We start from the raw sequence: 16,509 nt of genomic DNA on the forward strand, positions 1-16,509 counted from the left end.
GTAAAAGGTAATCCTTATCCTTATATAGGTAGGTCAAATGACACCCAAAAATGAGCCGGGGTTGTACAACAAATATTCCCCAATGATTGGATAAAGGATAACTTATTGTGAGCTGGAAATTTAACTTTTTCGCACTGGAGGAAGTTCGATCGATCGAACCTTGGACTTGGATCAATCGAACATGGCTGAGATCTATCGAACTTAAGTTGGATCGATCCTCAATGGTGGTGCCTTTTTGGATAAAAACAAATCTGATATATTTTGAAGATATTTTTGGGGAAATGACAAAAGCGGTTGGTGGGTGGTACAACTGGATAAGATCAATCATTTAGATAAGGACAAGAATGTTCGATCGATCAGAGAAGGAAGTTGGATCGATCAAACTTTTGAGATCTTTGAACAGGGACAAACATGGCTCAGATCTATCTTAAAGTGTTGAGATCGATGAAAGTTGGATCAATCGAACTTTTCTTGAGATCGATCGAAGTTACTGAAATTCCACCCTTTGCTTCCTTTTGCTTTACTTTGCTTCTTTCTTTGATTCATTCCAGAATTGCTTCAATTATGCTCTTATTTAGCTGAGTTAGCTTATTTTGGGGATAAGTATCTGAAAATGGAAATAACACGAAATCAATACAAAACGGTAAAATAAGACAGATAAAGGTTCTAGAATACCTAAACTTAAGGGTTTAAATACGCAATTTTCAGCGTTCATCACACCCCCAAACTTAAATATTGCTAGTCCCTAGCAATGAACTACAAAGTAAAGGAATGAAATGAACAACTAACTAACTATGAACTAGAAAACAATAAATAGATAACGCCACTTTCGTAGGGAACACGATTACATTTAGCATATGCAACAAGCCTTTTAAACCCCTAGGTTACCCCTATTGGATGAGTGAAGTCTCGTGAGGGTTTCCAGAAATGATACCCACAAATATTAAGCTCATTCTTTCAAAAGAGGCACCAATATTGTAAACAAGTATTGGGAGAAAGCTACCTCAAGTATGCAATGTTTCAAACATTTCTAAGCAATTTCCCAAAATTTCAACATCAAGCAAGCAGTATGGTCCTCCACACATGAAGAAAATGATCATGAAAATCAAAACAACTCTAGAATCCTTTTTGAGTGGACCGGCATCAAGTTTGTTGCTATCTAAGCCAACTAAAGAAATGATCACATCCTTACCCTTAAACTAGCACATAAATCTAGTACCGATTATCAAGACAAAAAATGGACCTTTTATTAAAGCTTAATTGATTTAGGTGCACTAATTCTTTTCGCTCAATTTTTTTTTTTTTTTTAGGATCAAAGATGGAAGCATGGTGCAATGTGTTGATTTATTAAGCTTTCTAGCGATCTATGAGGTCGAGCGTTAGGTCAATGACTTCCAAACCAGACGGCTTTAGGGCATTAGGCGTTCAAACACCCTTACGGACTTACAAGCTTAAATCGACTAGGTTACAAATCAAAATAACCTCCATCTAGTCATTTCCCACTTCTCACCTTTTGGGAGAAGTCCTCACTTTTTATTACTTTTGCAACTTCTTCTTTCTTTCTTCTTCTTCTTTTTTTTTTTTTTTTTTTTTTTTTTTTTTTTTTTCTTTTATTTATTTATTTATTTATTTATTTTATTAACCTAGAGTTTGGGCCCTCCACCTTTCGGCGCGAGAAGTTCAGTGCTTGATGAGGCTAGAATCCCGGGAAAAGGGGTTTTTTAAGTTCCTTTATTAACCTAGAGTTTGGGCCTTCCACCTTTCGGCGCAAGAAGTTTAGTGCTTGATGAGGCTAGAATCCCGGCTACCTAGTGAAAAGGGGTTGTTATCCACCTTTATCAAGAATGAAAGCTTTCAATGCACTACTAGCCCAATTGGGATATAACCATTTCAATAATCAACAAAGCATGTACCCCACAAATGAATGCTAGTGTGCACCTGTGCTAGTGTAGAATACTAGAGTGAATCTCAAAACAATCACAAAATCAAGATGATATGGACCAAAAGTGTAAGAAAGATATCAATTTTTTGAAAAATTTACTCCTAAATGGCATCCACAAGGCATACAAGGAGTATTGGACTCTCAAGTCAAGCAATTTTTAAATTTTAAGCAATATAGTCCTTAAAAGATCAAAATCATCACTAGTGTGGACCAATCATAGAAAATCTCTCAAATACACAAGACATGCTCAAAATTTTGCATTTAAAAACAAACACTGCAAAGCACCATTACCCCCAAACTTAAATGGCACAGTGTCCTTAATGTGCAAAGAGAACAAAAGGAAAGAGTATACCAGTGTAATTAAGGCAAAGAATGACTGGGATAGAAGTATCCAAAGTAGGTGGCATAGCCCCCCCAAACTTGGGATGAACGGTGGTCCTGAAATTTGGCACTTTGATAAACTCATCAGATAACAAAAGGGATAATAACAGTGCACAGTGGACATGCAAGTGTAAATGTGATAGCAACTAAAAATAGAGAGAGGTATAAGGGTGTTCCTAAAAATTTTGGGCAGTACTCTCTCTCACTGAAGTCACTGAGATGCACCTGATGGAGTCAAACAGACAGATATAAGAATATGAGAATATGTCATGCATAAAGAAAGCATATATATAAAGCAGGATAAAGTGCATAATACATCATAAAATCAAAGCCGACAGACCGGCAGCAAAAATAGTATACAGTGACAAAAATGTAGCAAGTATCACAAATATCAAGGATAATAAGGAAGAGGGACTGGGAATCTCAGGTGGATGAGGTAGGACGAGCAGGGTGTGCTCCGCGGATGTCTCGGGATAGATCATGAAATGAGGCCATGACATCCGTGCGGAGGGAAGCAATGTCGGCTCTGAGGGCGACAGTCTCTGTGAGGATAGATACCACTATGTCCTCCAGAATCTGAAGACGCTCTCCAAAGCTGGGTATGTGATCTGGAGCCTCAGGTGCTGGATTGGGAGAATGATGATCCTGAGTCTGCTCCTGTGCGTGAATGGGTGACCCAACTGGAGAGTTCTGCTCTGCGTCCTCGGCAGGCTGCTCTAAATGGATATCCATATGTACGGCAGCTGGATCGACTGCTGCGTCGTCCGCTACCGGGTCTGCTGCTGCTGCCTCCTCAGCCTCTAGCTCCTCTGTCGCCTCTACTGTGTCATCCTGTAATCTCTTGATAATAGCATTGTAGCTCTTATCCCAGTCCTTCTTTCCGAACGAGCAGGATCCTCTCTCAGGGCGCTCTTATGGATGGAAAGAATAACGCTGGTCTAGCAAGATCTGCGTGATGAGGTGGCCAAATGGGAGAGACTTAGCCCTTTTGGGCCGTTCCTTGCTAATGTGATCATCATAGAGCTTCCTCATCACGCTCCAGATGAGCGCAGGGATAGACAACCAATGCCTTGTATAGAAAGTGTATAGAGCTGTCAAGTAGTCGCCTCTCCGCTGAATCTTATGGCTAGCCATGAAGACATAGCGAAATAAGACTGAGTTAAAGAACCGCAAGTCATCTGGCAAATAGGTGCGGGTGGCGAAGGTCTCGCCATCGGCATAATGTCCTGTAAGGAAAACGGCCATATCAGCATATGAGGGCTGATATAGCCTAGGATATGTCTCCTGTAGCTCTGGAGGGCAGTCATGTGGATAATGGCACGATCTGGATAATGTGTCCACAGTGATAAAAATCAGATGGCCATCAATGGAGGTCCTCAGTTCTGCCGTGTTACGCGGGGCAGGCCGGAGGTTCTGGAAAAACATCCGTACTAGCCTCGGGTACACCGGGTATATGACAGGGGTAAGAATGGCTGTAAGGCCCCTCCGTAGTACATCATTATAAGCTGATCGGGTAAGTACCAACTGGGAAAAGAAGTCTATGTCGAAGACTGACTCGTGCGCCACTGGAAGGCATGAGTATCTGCGTAATGGCTGGTCCAACTCCTGGTCTGGCTGAGCTGGCTATGGTGATGGAGATGGTATGTGCTCAGCCTCAGCGTCACTGTGTGAAGGAGATGCTCCGTTTGAAGACTATAGGCGGCTGTCAACTGGAGACTGAGGTGGAGTAGGCTCCTGGGCACGAGATGGACCGGCCCCGTCATCCAAAGTTTGCCTGCCTCGGCGGTGATAGTGTCCGCGGGCTACAATCTTGACCCTAGCTATGACCTGAAAAATAATTAAAAACTTGCAAGGGAAGTCAGTGCCAGAATAAAAAGTTTAAAGCACGAAATAGAATCATGTATGTCAAGTAAGATAGACAAAACAGATAAATGTCATGAATATATGGAAGTGACATGATGGGAACATGCTAAGCAGTATAAGTGTAAAATGCATCTAATGTGGAAAATCACAGGCATTGTGCATGAATGAGATAGCATGGACATAAGATAAGATGCATGGAATGTGTATATGAAAACTGTGAAGTTCGATCGATCACAAAAATTATGAGATCGATATCACATGATCGATCTGAGAAACTGAGAAATTAAGTTCGATCGATCTCAGAAATATGTTCGATCAATCGAACTGTACGAAAAACATAAGCAACAACACAACCTAGCATCAATCCTAATCAACTAATGAGGCTCATACTCCCAAAATCAAATCAAAAATTAAAAATCTAACAAAATATATACACATATATATATATATACAAAGTGAGTCGAAGCTTCATCTATGGAGATTTTCATCATCAAAATAACATGGATCTAACATTTCAAGCATGTATGAAGCAAATCAAAGCTTGAAATACAAGATGAGATTTGAATCTTATCCAAATCGAAAGATGAGATGAGATGAAGATCCGAGAGGAGAAAGAGAGATTCGGGATGAGATGAAGCTCGCCGGAGATGGAAGAGTGGATGGGTGCAGCGGCGATGAGAGGGTTAGGGCTTTGAGAGGGGTAGATCGATCTTGGAATCGATCTACAAACCCTCGGTTCTATCTTTTAAAAACTTCCCTGAACCAGTTCGATCGATCGAACTGAAACCTCAGATCGATCGAACTGAAATGGTCTCTCCTTTGAATTTTTTTTTTTTGAAATTTTTAAGATCTTTGAAAAAAATAGAAAAATTAAAAACAAAAAATTGAAAATTTGAAAATATTTTTGGATTTTTGAAGAATTAAAATAAAATAAAATCTTTTTGGGATTTTTAGAAAATAAAATAAATAAATAAATAAAATATTTTTGAAATTTTAAAATTAAAAAGTCAAAACAAAGTCAAAGTAATGAATTCCAGAAATGAGATCGATCTGAACAAATGTTTGATCGATCTAACAGAGAGCTAAAAATATGCAAGTTTTTGGGTTTAGAAATTTTTCTAAGTGTTGGAACTCAAGATCGATCGAACTTGAAGTTTGGATCGATCAAAGGACTTATGATTGATCTGAGAACAAATTCGATCGATGAGACAGAGAGGTGATTTGGATGCAGGTCGAAAAGTTTCTAAGTGTTGGATGCAGGTCGAAGTTCGATCGATCGAATACTCCTTGGAGATTGATCGAACTTATGCAAAATGCTTAATTTCAACATAAAAGTGCATGCAATCCTAATCAAAGTTCCTAGCAATGCATATGAACCAAAAACAAGTATCTAGACTTCGCAAGAATTGAAATTAAATATAGAAATGAGGGAGGAACAGGGTTTTGACACCTTACGAAATGTCTTGCTAGTCTTTAACGTCTCTAGCAAGACGTTGGGCTCTTTTAGCCCGGATCAAACATCTTGTAGTACATCCCCTCCTCAATGGGGTGATAAGTGCTTTGAACTCCACCCAACAAATGGTTCTTTAAGGAATTTGTTGGATTAAGCTCAAAAGACATTTTCGGTCCTTGGTCAAAGCAATCTTTGGGCTTTCATGCCCTTTCAAAACAAGATTTTGAAGCAACTTTATTTGATTTCAAGGTTGAAGATAGACTTTTTGAAACTTTGGCATCACACAAAAACTCAATTCCTTCACTTTTAAGGTCATGACATTTTTCTACAACATTAATCTCTTCATGCTTGTCAAATAAATTGGGAGTTGGATTAAAAATATTCAACTTTACCTTCATTTGGCCAAATGAGATATTCATTATCCCCGTGCTACAATTATTGTTGGCATTCGCGGTTTCCAAGAAAAGACGACCAAGGATAACGGGAATTTGGCTATTAGGATTTGGAACCGGTTCCGTGTCAATGACAACGAAATCAACGGGAAAGAAGAATTTATCAATTTTAATCAATACGTCCTCGATGATACCCTTAGGCTTTTTAATTGATTGGTCGGCAAGTTGTAAAACTACCGACGTTGGGTTTAAGTCTCCTAAGCCTAATTTGACATAAACCGAGTATGGAAGAAGGTTAACACTAGCTCCTAGGTCAAGAAGAGCCCGATTAATGATATAATCACCAATGATACATGAAGTAGTAGGTAAACCGGGGTCCTTAAACTTGGGAAGAGTGTTATGCTGCAAAATTGAGCTTACTTGCTCGGTTAAGACCACTTTCTAAGTGCTTGGCTTCTGTTATTCCTCTTTTGGGTGCACAAGTCTTTCAAGAATTTGGCATAAGCCAGAATTTGCTTGATTGCATCCAAAAGTGGAAGATTAACTTTCACTTGCCTAAACACTTCCATGATTTCATTTACTTTGGCCTTTTGCTTGTCATTTGAAATGGATCCTTTTAAGGCATCCGAAAATGGAGCTTTTGGTTCGAAAACCTTTTTAGAATTTTTCTTTGAAGTCTCTTTAACATAAGACGTTTTGAAATCATTTTGCACATCTTTATTTTCAAAATCACTTTTCAACACATTCTCATTTATATGGTCATGCACATGCAATGAAGAAGGAATATGATATGAAACGGGACGGGTGTCAACTTGTGGTTGCACCGGTTCACTCTCTTCATTGACACACCCACTTGGTTGTCCACAATCCTTTCACTTCTCAAGGTAGTCACCGCATTAACATGCTCTATTGTGTGACCTTCCGATGAGGAATGAGTCTCCATCACACATTATTGCTTTTGTGGGGTATTCAAAGGCATTTTCCCCTTCTCTCTTGCATTTAAAGTGTTAGCTATTTGCCCTACTTGGGTTTCTAGCTTTGTGATGGATTGAGAGTGAGAATGAAGTAATTGTGTGTTTGCTTCTAAAGTTCCCAAAGCGGTCAAAACTTTCTCTTCGAAAGCGGGACTTTTAACATTTCCTTGGGAATATGATGGTTGATTAGGAAAATGAGAATTTGAAAATTGGTTTCCTTGTGATTGATATAATAATCTAAAACCTTGGGAACCTTGGCCTTGTAGTGGAGGTGGAATGTATTTCCCTTGAAAACCACCGTGGGAAGGGTTTGAGCCCTCCCCTTGGCTTTTCCAAGAGAAATTCGGGTGATTCCTCCAACTCCCTTGATTAGCAAAAACAGCATTTGCGTGTTCATGGTGCTCACTTTGCACATGTCTATGGGGAAAATTAGAAGTAGAATGTAAAACATTTGAACAAGTCATGCATGTCTCATTAGATGCATGATGAGAATGGTTAGGGAAGGAAGATACTTGATTCGCCGAGTTTTGGTTGATCAAAAATTGATGAAACCTTTGAGATAATGATTTCATTTCGGCGGTAATTTCATTGGAGTGGTCGACTTGATGTAAGCCAACACTCTTTCTACCACTAGAATTTCTACCATTCTTCGAAGATAAAGTACGATGCAAAGAATTTTCACTCATGTTCTCATAAAGACGCCACACGTCATCCTCATGCCTATCAATGTAAGAACCACCCATGGAAGCATCAACCATGCCCTTGTAATTATCCGATAAGCTCTCAAAGAAATATTGAACTAGTTGCCATTTGGGCATATCATGATGTGGACACTTCCTAACCAATTCATTAAAGCGTTCCCATGCCTCATGAAATGTTTCTCCATCCTCATGTGAAAATTCTCGAATTGAGGTTTTCATAGCATTAGTCTTAGAAACTGGATAGTACTTCTTCAAGAACTCTTGTTGTATTTCCGCCTAAGAAGTTATTGAAAAAGGCCTAAGATTATTAAACCAACATTTTGCCTTATCTTTAAGGGTGAATGGAAAAATTTTAAGCCTTAAGATCTCTTCCGGCATGTCCGTATATTTTACGGTGGAATATACTTCAAAAAACTCATCCAAATGCTTATAAGGTTCTTCACTTGGAAGTCCATGATAATTAGGAAGCATTTGAATGGTTTATGGCTTAATTTCATAGTGGTGTGCTCTAAATGGTGGCAATTGAATCCTTCCTAAAGTAAGGGGAGGATTAGCAATTGGAGGTGCAACGTGGGCACCTTGGTTGTCTTGAATAATGGGAGGTGATGGAGCATAGATTGGCCTTGGCATTCCCAATGGAACTTGGCCTTGTTGTTGTGGTGGACGAATGAATGGCCTCGGCATGCCTAATGGTACTTGCATGTTATCATGATGCACATTGGGGTGGAGGATACCTTGTCGGTCTATGTGACCAAGGTCCTCCATATGGTCCTCATTGTGTCCTTCCATTGATGAAATGGATTGGCTAGAACTACCTCTTCCCCTAGGGTTTCGAACAATGGATTCAAGATAAAATTTTAAAGGGATAAGAGTGGGTCTCAATGATCTACAATCATATATGCACAATGCTACACAATAAGCAATAACAACAAACACTTCACCTTCACAACAAATCAACAATTAACAAACTTCCTCCTCATACAATGTTCTCATACTCCCATGCTTTAACAATATGCAAGAAAAGTAAATTGCCTCCACGCGGGCTCACAATTTATCTAAGAATTGAAATACTAGCCTCCACGCGGGCCGACGATTTAACCAAAAGTTTGAGTAAGAAAAAGCTCACAAAGGTCCTTTAGCACTTTAACTCCAAATTTATAGCTTAGCTTAGCAATTGTTTTTTTTATTATTATTTTTTTTTATTTTAGCATTTTTCATTTGCTTGCTTAGCTTCTTTGCTTGGAATATCCTTTGCTTGCTTCCTAGCTCAATATTCCTAGTCAAATAAGAACAAACACAATAAGTAACAAAAATTGAAAACAAAGTAAAGACACGATCAAAAGAGTACTAATTCCTAATTGATGCCATAAATACGACGTTGCCAATCAATCAATCCCCGGCAACGGCGCCAAAAACTTGGTAGGATGTCCCACTCCGAACCCAAAGTTTATGCAATGTGGCCAAGTTTTACATTTAGAAATTGCCACTACTACCTTTCACTAAAAATATAGCTAGGGTGAGTAGGGATCGTCCCAAGGGATTGAGTGTCGTACTAGGTTGAGGAATCAAAATTAGGGTTAGTAGGTCGAATGATCAAAATAGTGGTTGGTTGGTTGAATTAAACTAGATGTAAATTAAATTAAAGTAAACACTAATGCAATAGAGAGAATAAAAGAGAGAGAGGTCTTGGGGTTTAGAGATCACTACTAAGCATAACTTTTCTACACCTTTAATGAATGATTAATGAGGGGAAGAATATGTATTGCAACAAGTGTGTGTGTGCGGTTGTTTCAATAAACATGGATGACAAATTAAGCATATATTGTCTAAACAACGTGGTGGATAGCACAACACATCAAATTAAGCCATTAATATTTTCTTTAAGCACATAATCCAAACACATCACAAGGTTAGAGATATATGTTACTTACTTTTCATAAGTATGGAACATCAACAACAAGCATGGATTGTCCTCCCATTTAACAACTACTCTATAACTAAGCTAATGACATGAAATTAAACTAATTAAACTAAGGAAGAGGTACAATCCATCAAACAATGAGTATGAACCATCAAATAAACCACAAGAACTTGCCATTAAGCACTATGTCTTGACAATCTCTAAATCTATAGCATAAATACACATAGACATGCATCAATAACATAAGAAATAGAGGCAAACACATGAACATCTATTCTAGTATACATAGACATATGGATAGAATGAAATGATCAATTGGAAGCATTAAACCACATAAATCATTGAATAAACAAGATCTATATATATAAAAGTGTCAAGACAAGAATCACAATACAAATCCCCTCAAAATACATAAATCAAGAAGTAGAAAACATGCTAATGCAAATTCTAGCCCCAAGAGGATGTCTAGCCACTCATGGATGATGTCCTCCAACCCTTAAGGGAAAGCTCCATGGAAGAAATTTGCTCTTTGGTTGATGAAGAATCTCCAATGGTGTTTCTAGCCTCATCATCTTCTTTTGCTTCCTCACTATGAGTTCTCTAAAAATCCTCTCTAGATGAATCTACAAGGTATGATATGATATGATGTAAAAAGTAATCCTTATCCTTATATAGGTAGGTTAAATGATACCCAAAATGAGTTGGGGTCGTACAACAAATATTGTCCAATGATTGGATAAAGGACAACTTTTTGTGGGCTGGAAATTTAACTTTTTCGTACTGGAGGAAGTTCGATTGATCGAACCTTGGACTTAAGTTAGATCGATCCTCAATAGCAGCGCCTTTTTGGATAAAAACTAATCTAAGATATTTTGAAGATATTTTTAGGAAAAAGGACAAAAGCGGTTGGTAGGGTGGTACAACTGGATAAGATCAATCATTTAAATACGCACTTTTCAGCGCTCATCACCTTCCTTTATTTTGGTACTGGATCACTACCTGTCACTTACCTGGGACTTCCACTAACATCTAAAGCCCTTAGCTCAACTGATTGTACAACCCTAGTTGAAAGAATCACAGCAAGAGTAAAGAGATGGACTTCAAAATTCTTTTCCTTTGCTGGTAGAACTGTTCTTGTCAAATCCATACTTTGTTTCATGCAAACCTACTGGGCACAAACTTTTCTCCTACCCAAGAAAGTTATTGAGAAAGTTAACAGAATTTTGAGGAGGTTCCTTTGGTCAGGTCTTGAATTGAAGTCAACATGTGCTAAAGTTGCACGGGATGTGGTGTGCAGGCCAAGGATCAATGGTGATTTGGGCTTCCCAAACTTGGAAATGACAAACTTAATTGCAAATTTAAAGCATATATGGAAGTTATTTGCTAAGAGGAAGGAAAGCCTCTGGGTTGCATGGACTATAGATACTTAATTAAAGCTAGAAGCTTCTGGACAGTTAAGCAAATAGCTTTGAGCTCTGGTTTTTGGAGGAGGTTATTAAAGTTGAGAGACATGGCAAGGGGTCTGTTGAAGCACAGGATTGGGAAGGGTACTAACACTATGATATGGTTGGACTATTGGCTTCCAAATGGACCTATACTAAACCAAATCAACCTAAATGATGGGGAAATTCTTTAACTGGACTTGAGAGTCAAAGTTGATATGCTAATTTCCTTGAATCATAGGGAAGTCCCTAACTTACTTGCTCAAATCCCATTTTTCCAAACACAGAATTTCCAATCTCAGTTACATGAGCTGCTAAACCCTTCCACTGAAATAGATTCAGTAATAAGGCTGCCCTCTCCAAACTTCAAATTCTCCCTTACTCATACAATCAACTACCTCCTTCCCCCTACCTTCATTTTTCCATGACACAAGACCATTTGGTTTAAGCATCATAACCCCAAACACAGCTTCATCACCTGGTTGGCCATGAAAGGAAGACTGTATACTTCAGATAGACAACCAATGAGGCACAAACATCATATCAATACTTGTTATCTTTGCTTACCAATTGTGAATCATTGTATTATTTATTTTTCCAATGTCCGTTCTCAAAGGTAATATGGTCATTCATTCAGCACTCAATTGGGCTTTACATCCAACATTCTTCTTGGAGTGATTTGATTCTTTGGTGCTCTTCACACTAGAGTTCTAAGGGAATCTTGGTACATAAATTATTGCTCACAACTGCTGTTTATTTCCTTTGGATGGAGAGAAATAATAGAGGTTTCAGAAATTCATCCTTATCCCTAAACACTATCATCTGTCAGATTAGAAAAACAATTAGAGGGAGATTGGCTTCAATCAAACTAAAAAAGGCATCTGACCTAAGAAATCTTGACAGGATTGAAGACTTGCATAAACTTTTCATGGAGGGTTGCAGCTTAGCCTGTGCCCAGGCTCTTATCACTGATTAATTTGTTCTGATTTTAGTATGGTTTCTCATTTCAAAGGATTAGTCCAAGCTAGTTATTGCTGTTGTAAGTTGGAGACTTATTGAGCTACCATTTGCCTAGCTTCTGTGGATAGTATGGTTTAACTTGGGGTACATGTTTGTATTTTTCCTGCCAAGCTTTAGCTTGTTAGCTTTGGTTTGTTTCTGTATGTTGCAGCTTGGTAACCCTAGACTGTGGGGCTGATTTGTACATTCTTTTCATCTTATAAAAGCTTACTTTTAACTATATATATATATATATATATATAATGGTGACATCACTATTTGATTGTAATGCAAATTTGGTTGTAATGCAAATTTTCATCCACCTAATAATGTTGGGCATTTTCTGCCAAACAAGATAGAAATGCCACTTGCAAGGAATTCATAAGCACATTTTATCTTCATAGAAATTTGAAATTTGAATTTTCAATTTTCATAGAATAGATGTTACTCCGTACTAGATTATGCTGAATTTAAGATTATTTAAAAATATTTAATAAAATGAGAGAACATTTAAAAGTCTTATTTAGTCATTTCTAACTCACTTAAATAGATTGTGACTGTCAAATTTGATAAGCGTAATATTTGTGAACTTCTTCGTCTTACATAGTTTCATGACAAGCAACCTAAGAATATAAACACACTTATTTTCTAGAGAACTGTATTCTTCATGTCAATAATTCAGACCTAAAATATCAATCGAATAACTTTTATATCCTTAGATATGTTTAGGTAAGAATCATGTGTCCCATTTAAAACATATCTTAACAGCAAATAAGACTTTGACTTATGTTTTAGACCTAAATTATTAGTTCAAATATCAATTTTTTTCTTCATATAATAATAGTTTCATAACATCAAGCATATCAAAAATTAATTGTAATATGATACATTAATCGTCTTCCCTTTAAATGCGATTGGAGTGTGACGAGCCACATCATTTCACATATCCTACATGTGAATTATGTTTTGTACCTTATTAATTGTAAATTATATTCCTTTTGTCAATTTATTGATTATAGTTAGGCGCAAAGTCAAGACTTCCTTTGTTAGGGTCATTTATCAATTGATTAATATTTTATTTTTATTTTTGGGACTTTAGAGATTTCTTTTTTGGTAAGGAGCTCTTTATGCTGTGGGTGGTTGGCGGGAAGGACTGAGGAGAGATGGATGAAAAAAGGGATGAATAAATCTTTTTGTGTTTGGTTGGAGGTAAGGGAAGACAGGGAGGAAGTAAGGAAGAATGAAACATCCCTCATTTCTTTATATTTTTCTATCTGCCCAATTTTGAGAAAAAGAGGGGGAGAGAGAAAATAGTTAACTACCTACTCATATACAATTTCCAATTTTAACTTTTTCAAAAAACTTGAAATGAATATCTACCTTTTGTAATTTTATATAGTAAGGGCATTGGTAAAAGAATATAAAATTATTTCCTTCCAACCAAACAAACAAAAATAGTATCCCCCATTCATCTTTTAACTATCTATTTCACTCTTCTAAACAAAAAATTGGAGAGACATGCCTCATCCACCCCCTCCAATCAAACAAGCATTAGAAATCCGATGGTGAGTAATAATTTAATAAATAAATTAACCGAAAAGCATGCAACCAAAATGAGAGTTTAATCTTTTACTTCTGTCTTATATAAAAATTTGCCTCCCAATTTTCAAAAATATAATGCTGACCCCATTTAAAATCTTCTTCTAGTTTGATAAGACATATGACCCACAATTTCGATAATGAGAAAGTGAAATAACCACCTCCAATTTGGATTATAACATCATGATAAATCATCTTAGACTCGAAAATATAAGTAAAATAAAAATTTGAAATATTGACCATAACTTGTAGTCACCTAACTGTTTCTTAACGAATGCCTTCGTAACTCAGCAGTTGGGTTGCTCCTCATTGTCTTAGGGAGTTCGGCTTCAAGCCTTTGCACCTGCTAACTTCTAATCTAACATTCATACCATGAAAATATATATATATATATTTCTTGAAGATAGATAGGCAAAACCTCCTGAAATTAGGGTTGGCAACAATGGGTGGTATGGGGCAGGTGTACCCTTTCCTGCCCCTGTAATTGTTTAGAAACTCTCGCTCCGTACTTAGCCCAAAACCGTCTAAACGGGAACTTTCCACCCCCATCTCTGCCCGTTTAACTTTTTTTATTTTATTTTATTAGTAAACAATACACATACCCACTTTGTCCCTAGGGAAATAGTAAAATGAGAAAACTTGAGTTCGAGTTGAAATTGACCTTATACAAGTTGTGAGACCCTCAAGTGAGTTTCGTAAATGTATTCTATTATTCAATATTCATGAATTAAGAAGATACATATTCCAAAATAATAAACTTGGGCTCATTCGTTTATATATGACACTAATCAAAATGCAACTCATAGATCTTAATCATGAACTTAAGCCTTTATGGGAATGCCCTTCATTCAATATATATATATCAAACTCGGAATAAGCTAATAGTTAAGTCATGACTCAAAAGCGAATATACTAATATTATAGTGTAATTTCATCAAAAAGATAATCTGAAAAATTACAGAATGTTTTTTTTGGTTAAAAGGTAAGCTCGTAAAATTACAGAATGTTGTTTATTTAGTAGACAACTATTGTGGGATATTGGATCTCTCTCTCTCTATATATATATTAGTATAATATTAGTATATTCGCTTTTGAGTCATGACTTAACTATTAGCTTATTCCGAGTTTGAGCTTTCTTTGAGTTTCTGGGAAAATTTTAACTTCAAATAGTATAAGGTAAACACAAAATAAAATGGTGACATCACTATTTGATTGTAATGCAAATTGGGTTGTAATGCAAATTCTAATCCCATAAAAAACACGTTTTAATGATTTGAGATATGGTCAAGAACCATTGTAGACCTAATTGTCTTGGATTGTTTATATTTGGAAATTAAAAAGCCCAAACCCCCTCTCTTTATATATTACTCATGTACAATATATATATATAATTCGTGTTCCTTTTTCCATTTTTTTTTCCTCCTACTATTACAATTAAGGGTAAAAATATAGATGCAAAGAATTAAAATCAAACACAAAACATTTTATTTATCATAGCCATCTCACAACACTCCTTTCGAAACATGAACAACAACATAATGAAGAACATGAAAGCAAAAAAAAAAAAAAAAAAAAAAATGAAAAGAACTTATTTGAAGTATCAATCATGGTCATACCAAATGATCCAGTTATTCCACCAAACTTTAACATGTAAAGGCTGTGTATAAGCTTCCCTGTTCTTTTCTGTGTCATCATCTATATATATATATAGATGTATATATTTATGAGCGACGAGGCAAAGGAACCGCGAAGAACTTCATCAACCCCTCCTTGCAGTTCTTGCCATCCTCTTCTCCACAAGCGAAATAAAGCGGCCTCCAATTATTAGTGAGCACAAAGCCAAAGCCATCACCACTTCCTTGTGTTACATTTGCCAACAACTGTGCACTCCTGAAATCGCAGTTTATGAAGCTCCCCATGCTTGGCAGCAAGTACACTGTGTGAGGTGGGCTGTTCCCGCTTGGTGGATCATACTTGAATACTGATCATCACAATTAGCACAACAATGTCAAACCAAAGGTTAGTGCATGTATATATAAGTTCAATATTAGCTACTCCATGACACATGCACATGGGGCAGCAGCAAATGAACCTAGCCCAACTTCAGTTTGTTCCGATTTGGGTTCGGCTCGTTTGATATTTTATACATGAACTTATACTAGTTTATATTTATGAATGTATTTATGAACACATGCAATCCTACACGAGCCGAGCCTAGACGAGACTAACTACTCATTAATGTACTTTTTGAACTGTTCATGAACAATTCGATTCATTTGTAGCCGGTTGCACTAGAACCTAATATTAGCTAGTCTTGATGGCTAATATATATGTGTGTGCATGCATATACTGACCTAGTTTATCATTTTGGTAAAAGGGGCCATGTTGAAGAGCCCAGTCGGTGTAGTTAAAGCCGTAGCGCCAGTGCTCCGACCCTCCCACAACAACAGTGGCCGCCTGGCCAGCTGCCAACATGGAGGCTGCAGCGGCTAGGAGGACAAGGAATTTTGCATAGCTGAAAGCCATTTTTAGTTGTCAAATTGGGGAGTGAGGAATTAAAGTAAGAGTGCAATGAGATGGTGGCAATGAGCATTGGCTTGTGGGGTTTATATAGGGAGAGTTTTGGTGCAATAATTTCTAATTGCATAGTGGATTCAAACACCATCTTTTCTCACTTTGGTTGGCAAAAATAATGGGAAAAATAATTTAGATGGATTTTGTTGAAAATGATCATATTGTTCAACTCTAAACTTTGGTGCTTAAGACCTCAACATAGTTTAACTCGGTTTAGAAAGTGTTCATACAATCACAAAATGCCATTAAGGCCCTTCTTGAGCTGGCA

The 16,509-nt window shown here is 37.1% G+C and overlaps 1 protein-coding gene and 1 pseudogene across 1 annotated transcript; one reads left to right on the forward strand and one right to left on the reverse strand.

The window, feature by feature from the left end:
- Positions 1-7,821: 7,821 nt before the first annotated feature.
- On the forward strand, positions 7,822-7,920 carry LOC132280284 (small nucleolar RNA R71; annotated as a pseudogene).
- A 7,143-nt stretch (positions 7,921-15,063) lies between these two features.
- LOC132277758 (uncharacterized) lies at positions 15,064-16,193 on the reverse strand. Its single transcript, XM_059779607.1, has 2 exons — positions 16,022-16,193; positions 15,064-15,648 (listed from the first exon to the last, which is right to left on the reverse strand). The coding sequence occupies exons 1-2, from the start codon at positions 16,191-16,193 to the stop codon at positions 15,389-15,391; spliced, it is 432 nt and encodes a 143-aa protein (XP_059635590.1). The 3' UTR covers positions 15,064-15,388.
- Between the last annotated feature and the right edge of the window lie 316 nt (positions 16,194-16,509).

Source organism: Cornus florida, unplaced genomic scaffold (assembly GCF_030987335.1).
Source record: "Cornus florida cultivar Cherokee Brave unplaced genomic scaffold, ASM3098733v1 CherokeeBrave_3.0.0_Hap2_Chr10, whole genome shotgun sequence".
NCBI classification, from domain to species: Eukaryota; Viridiplantae; Streptophyta; class Magnoliopsida; order Cornales; family Cornaceae; genus Cornus; species Cornus florida.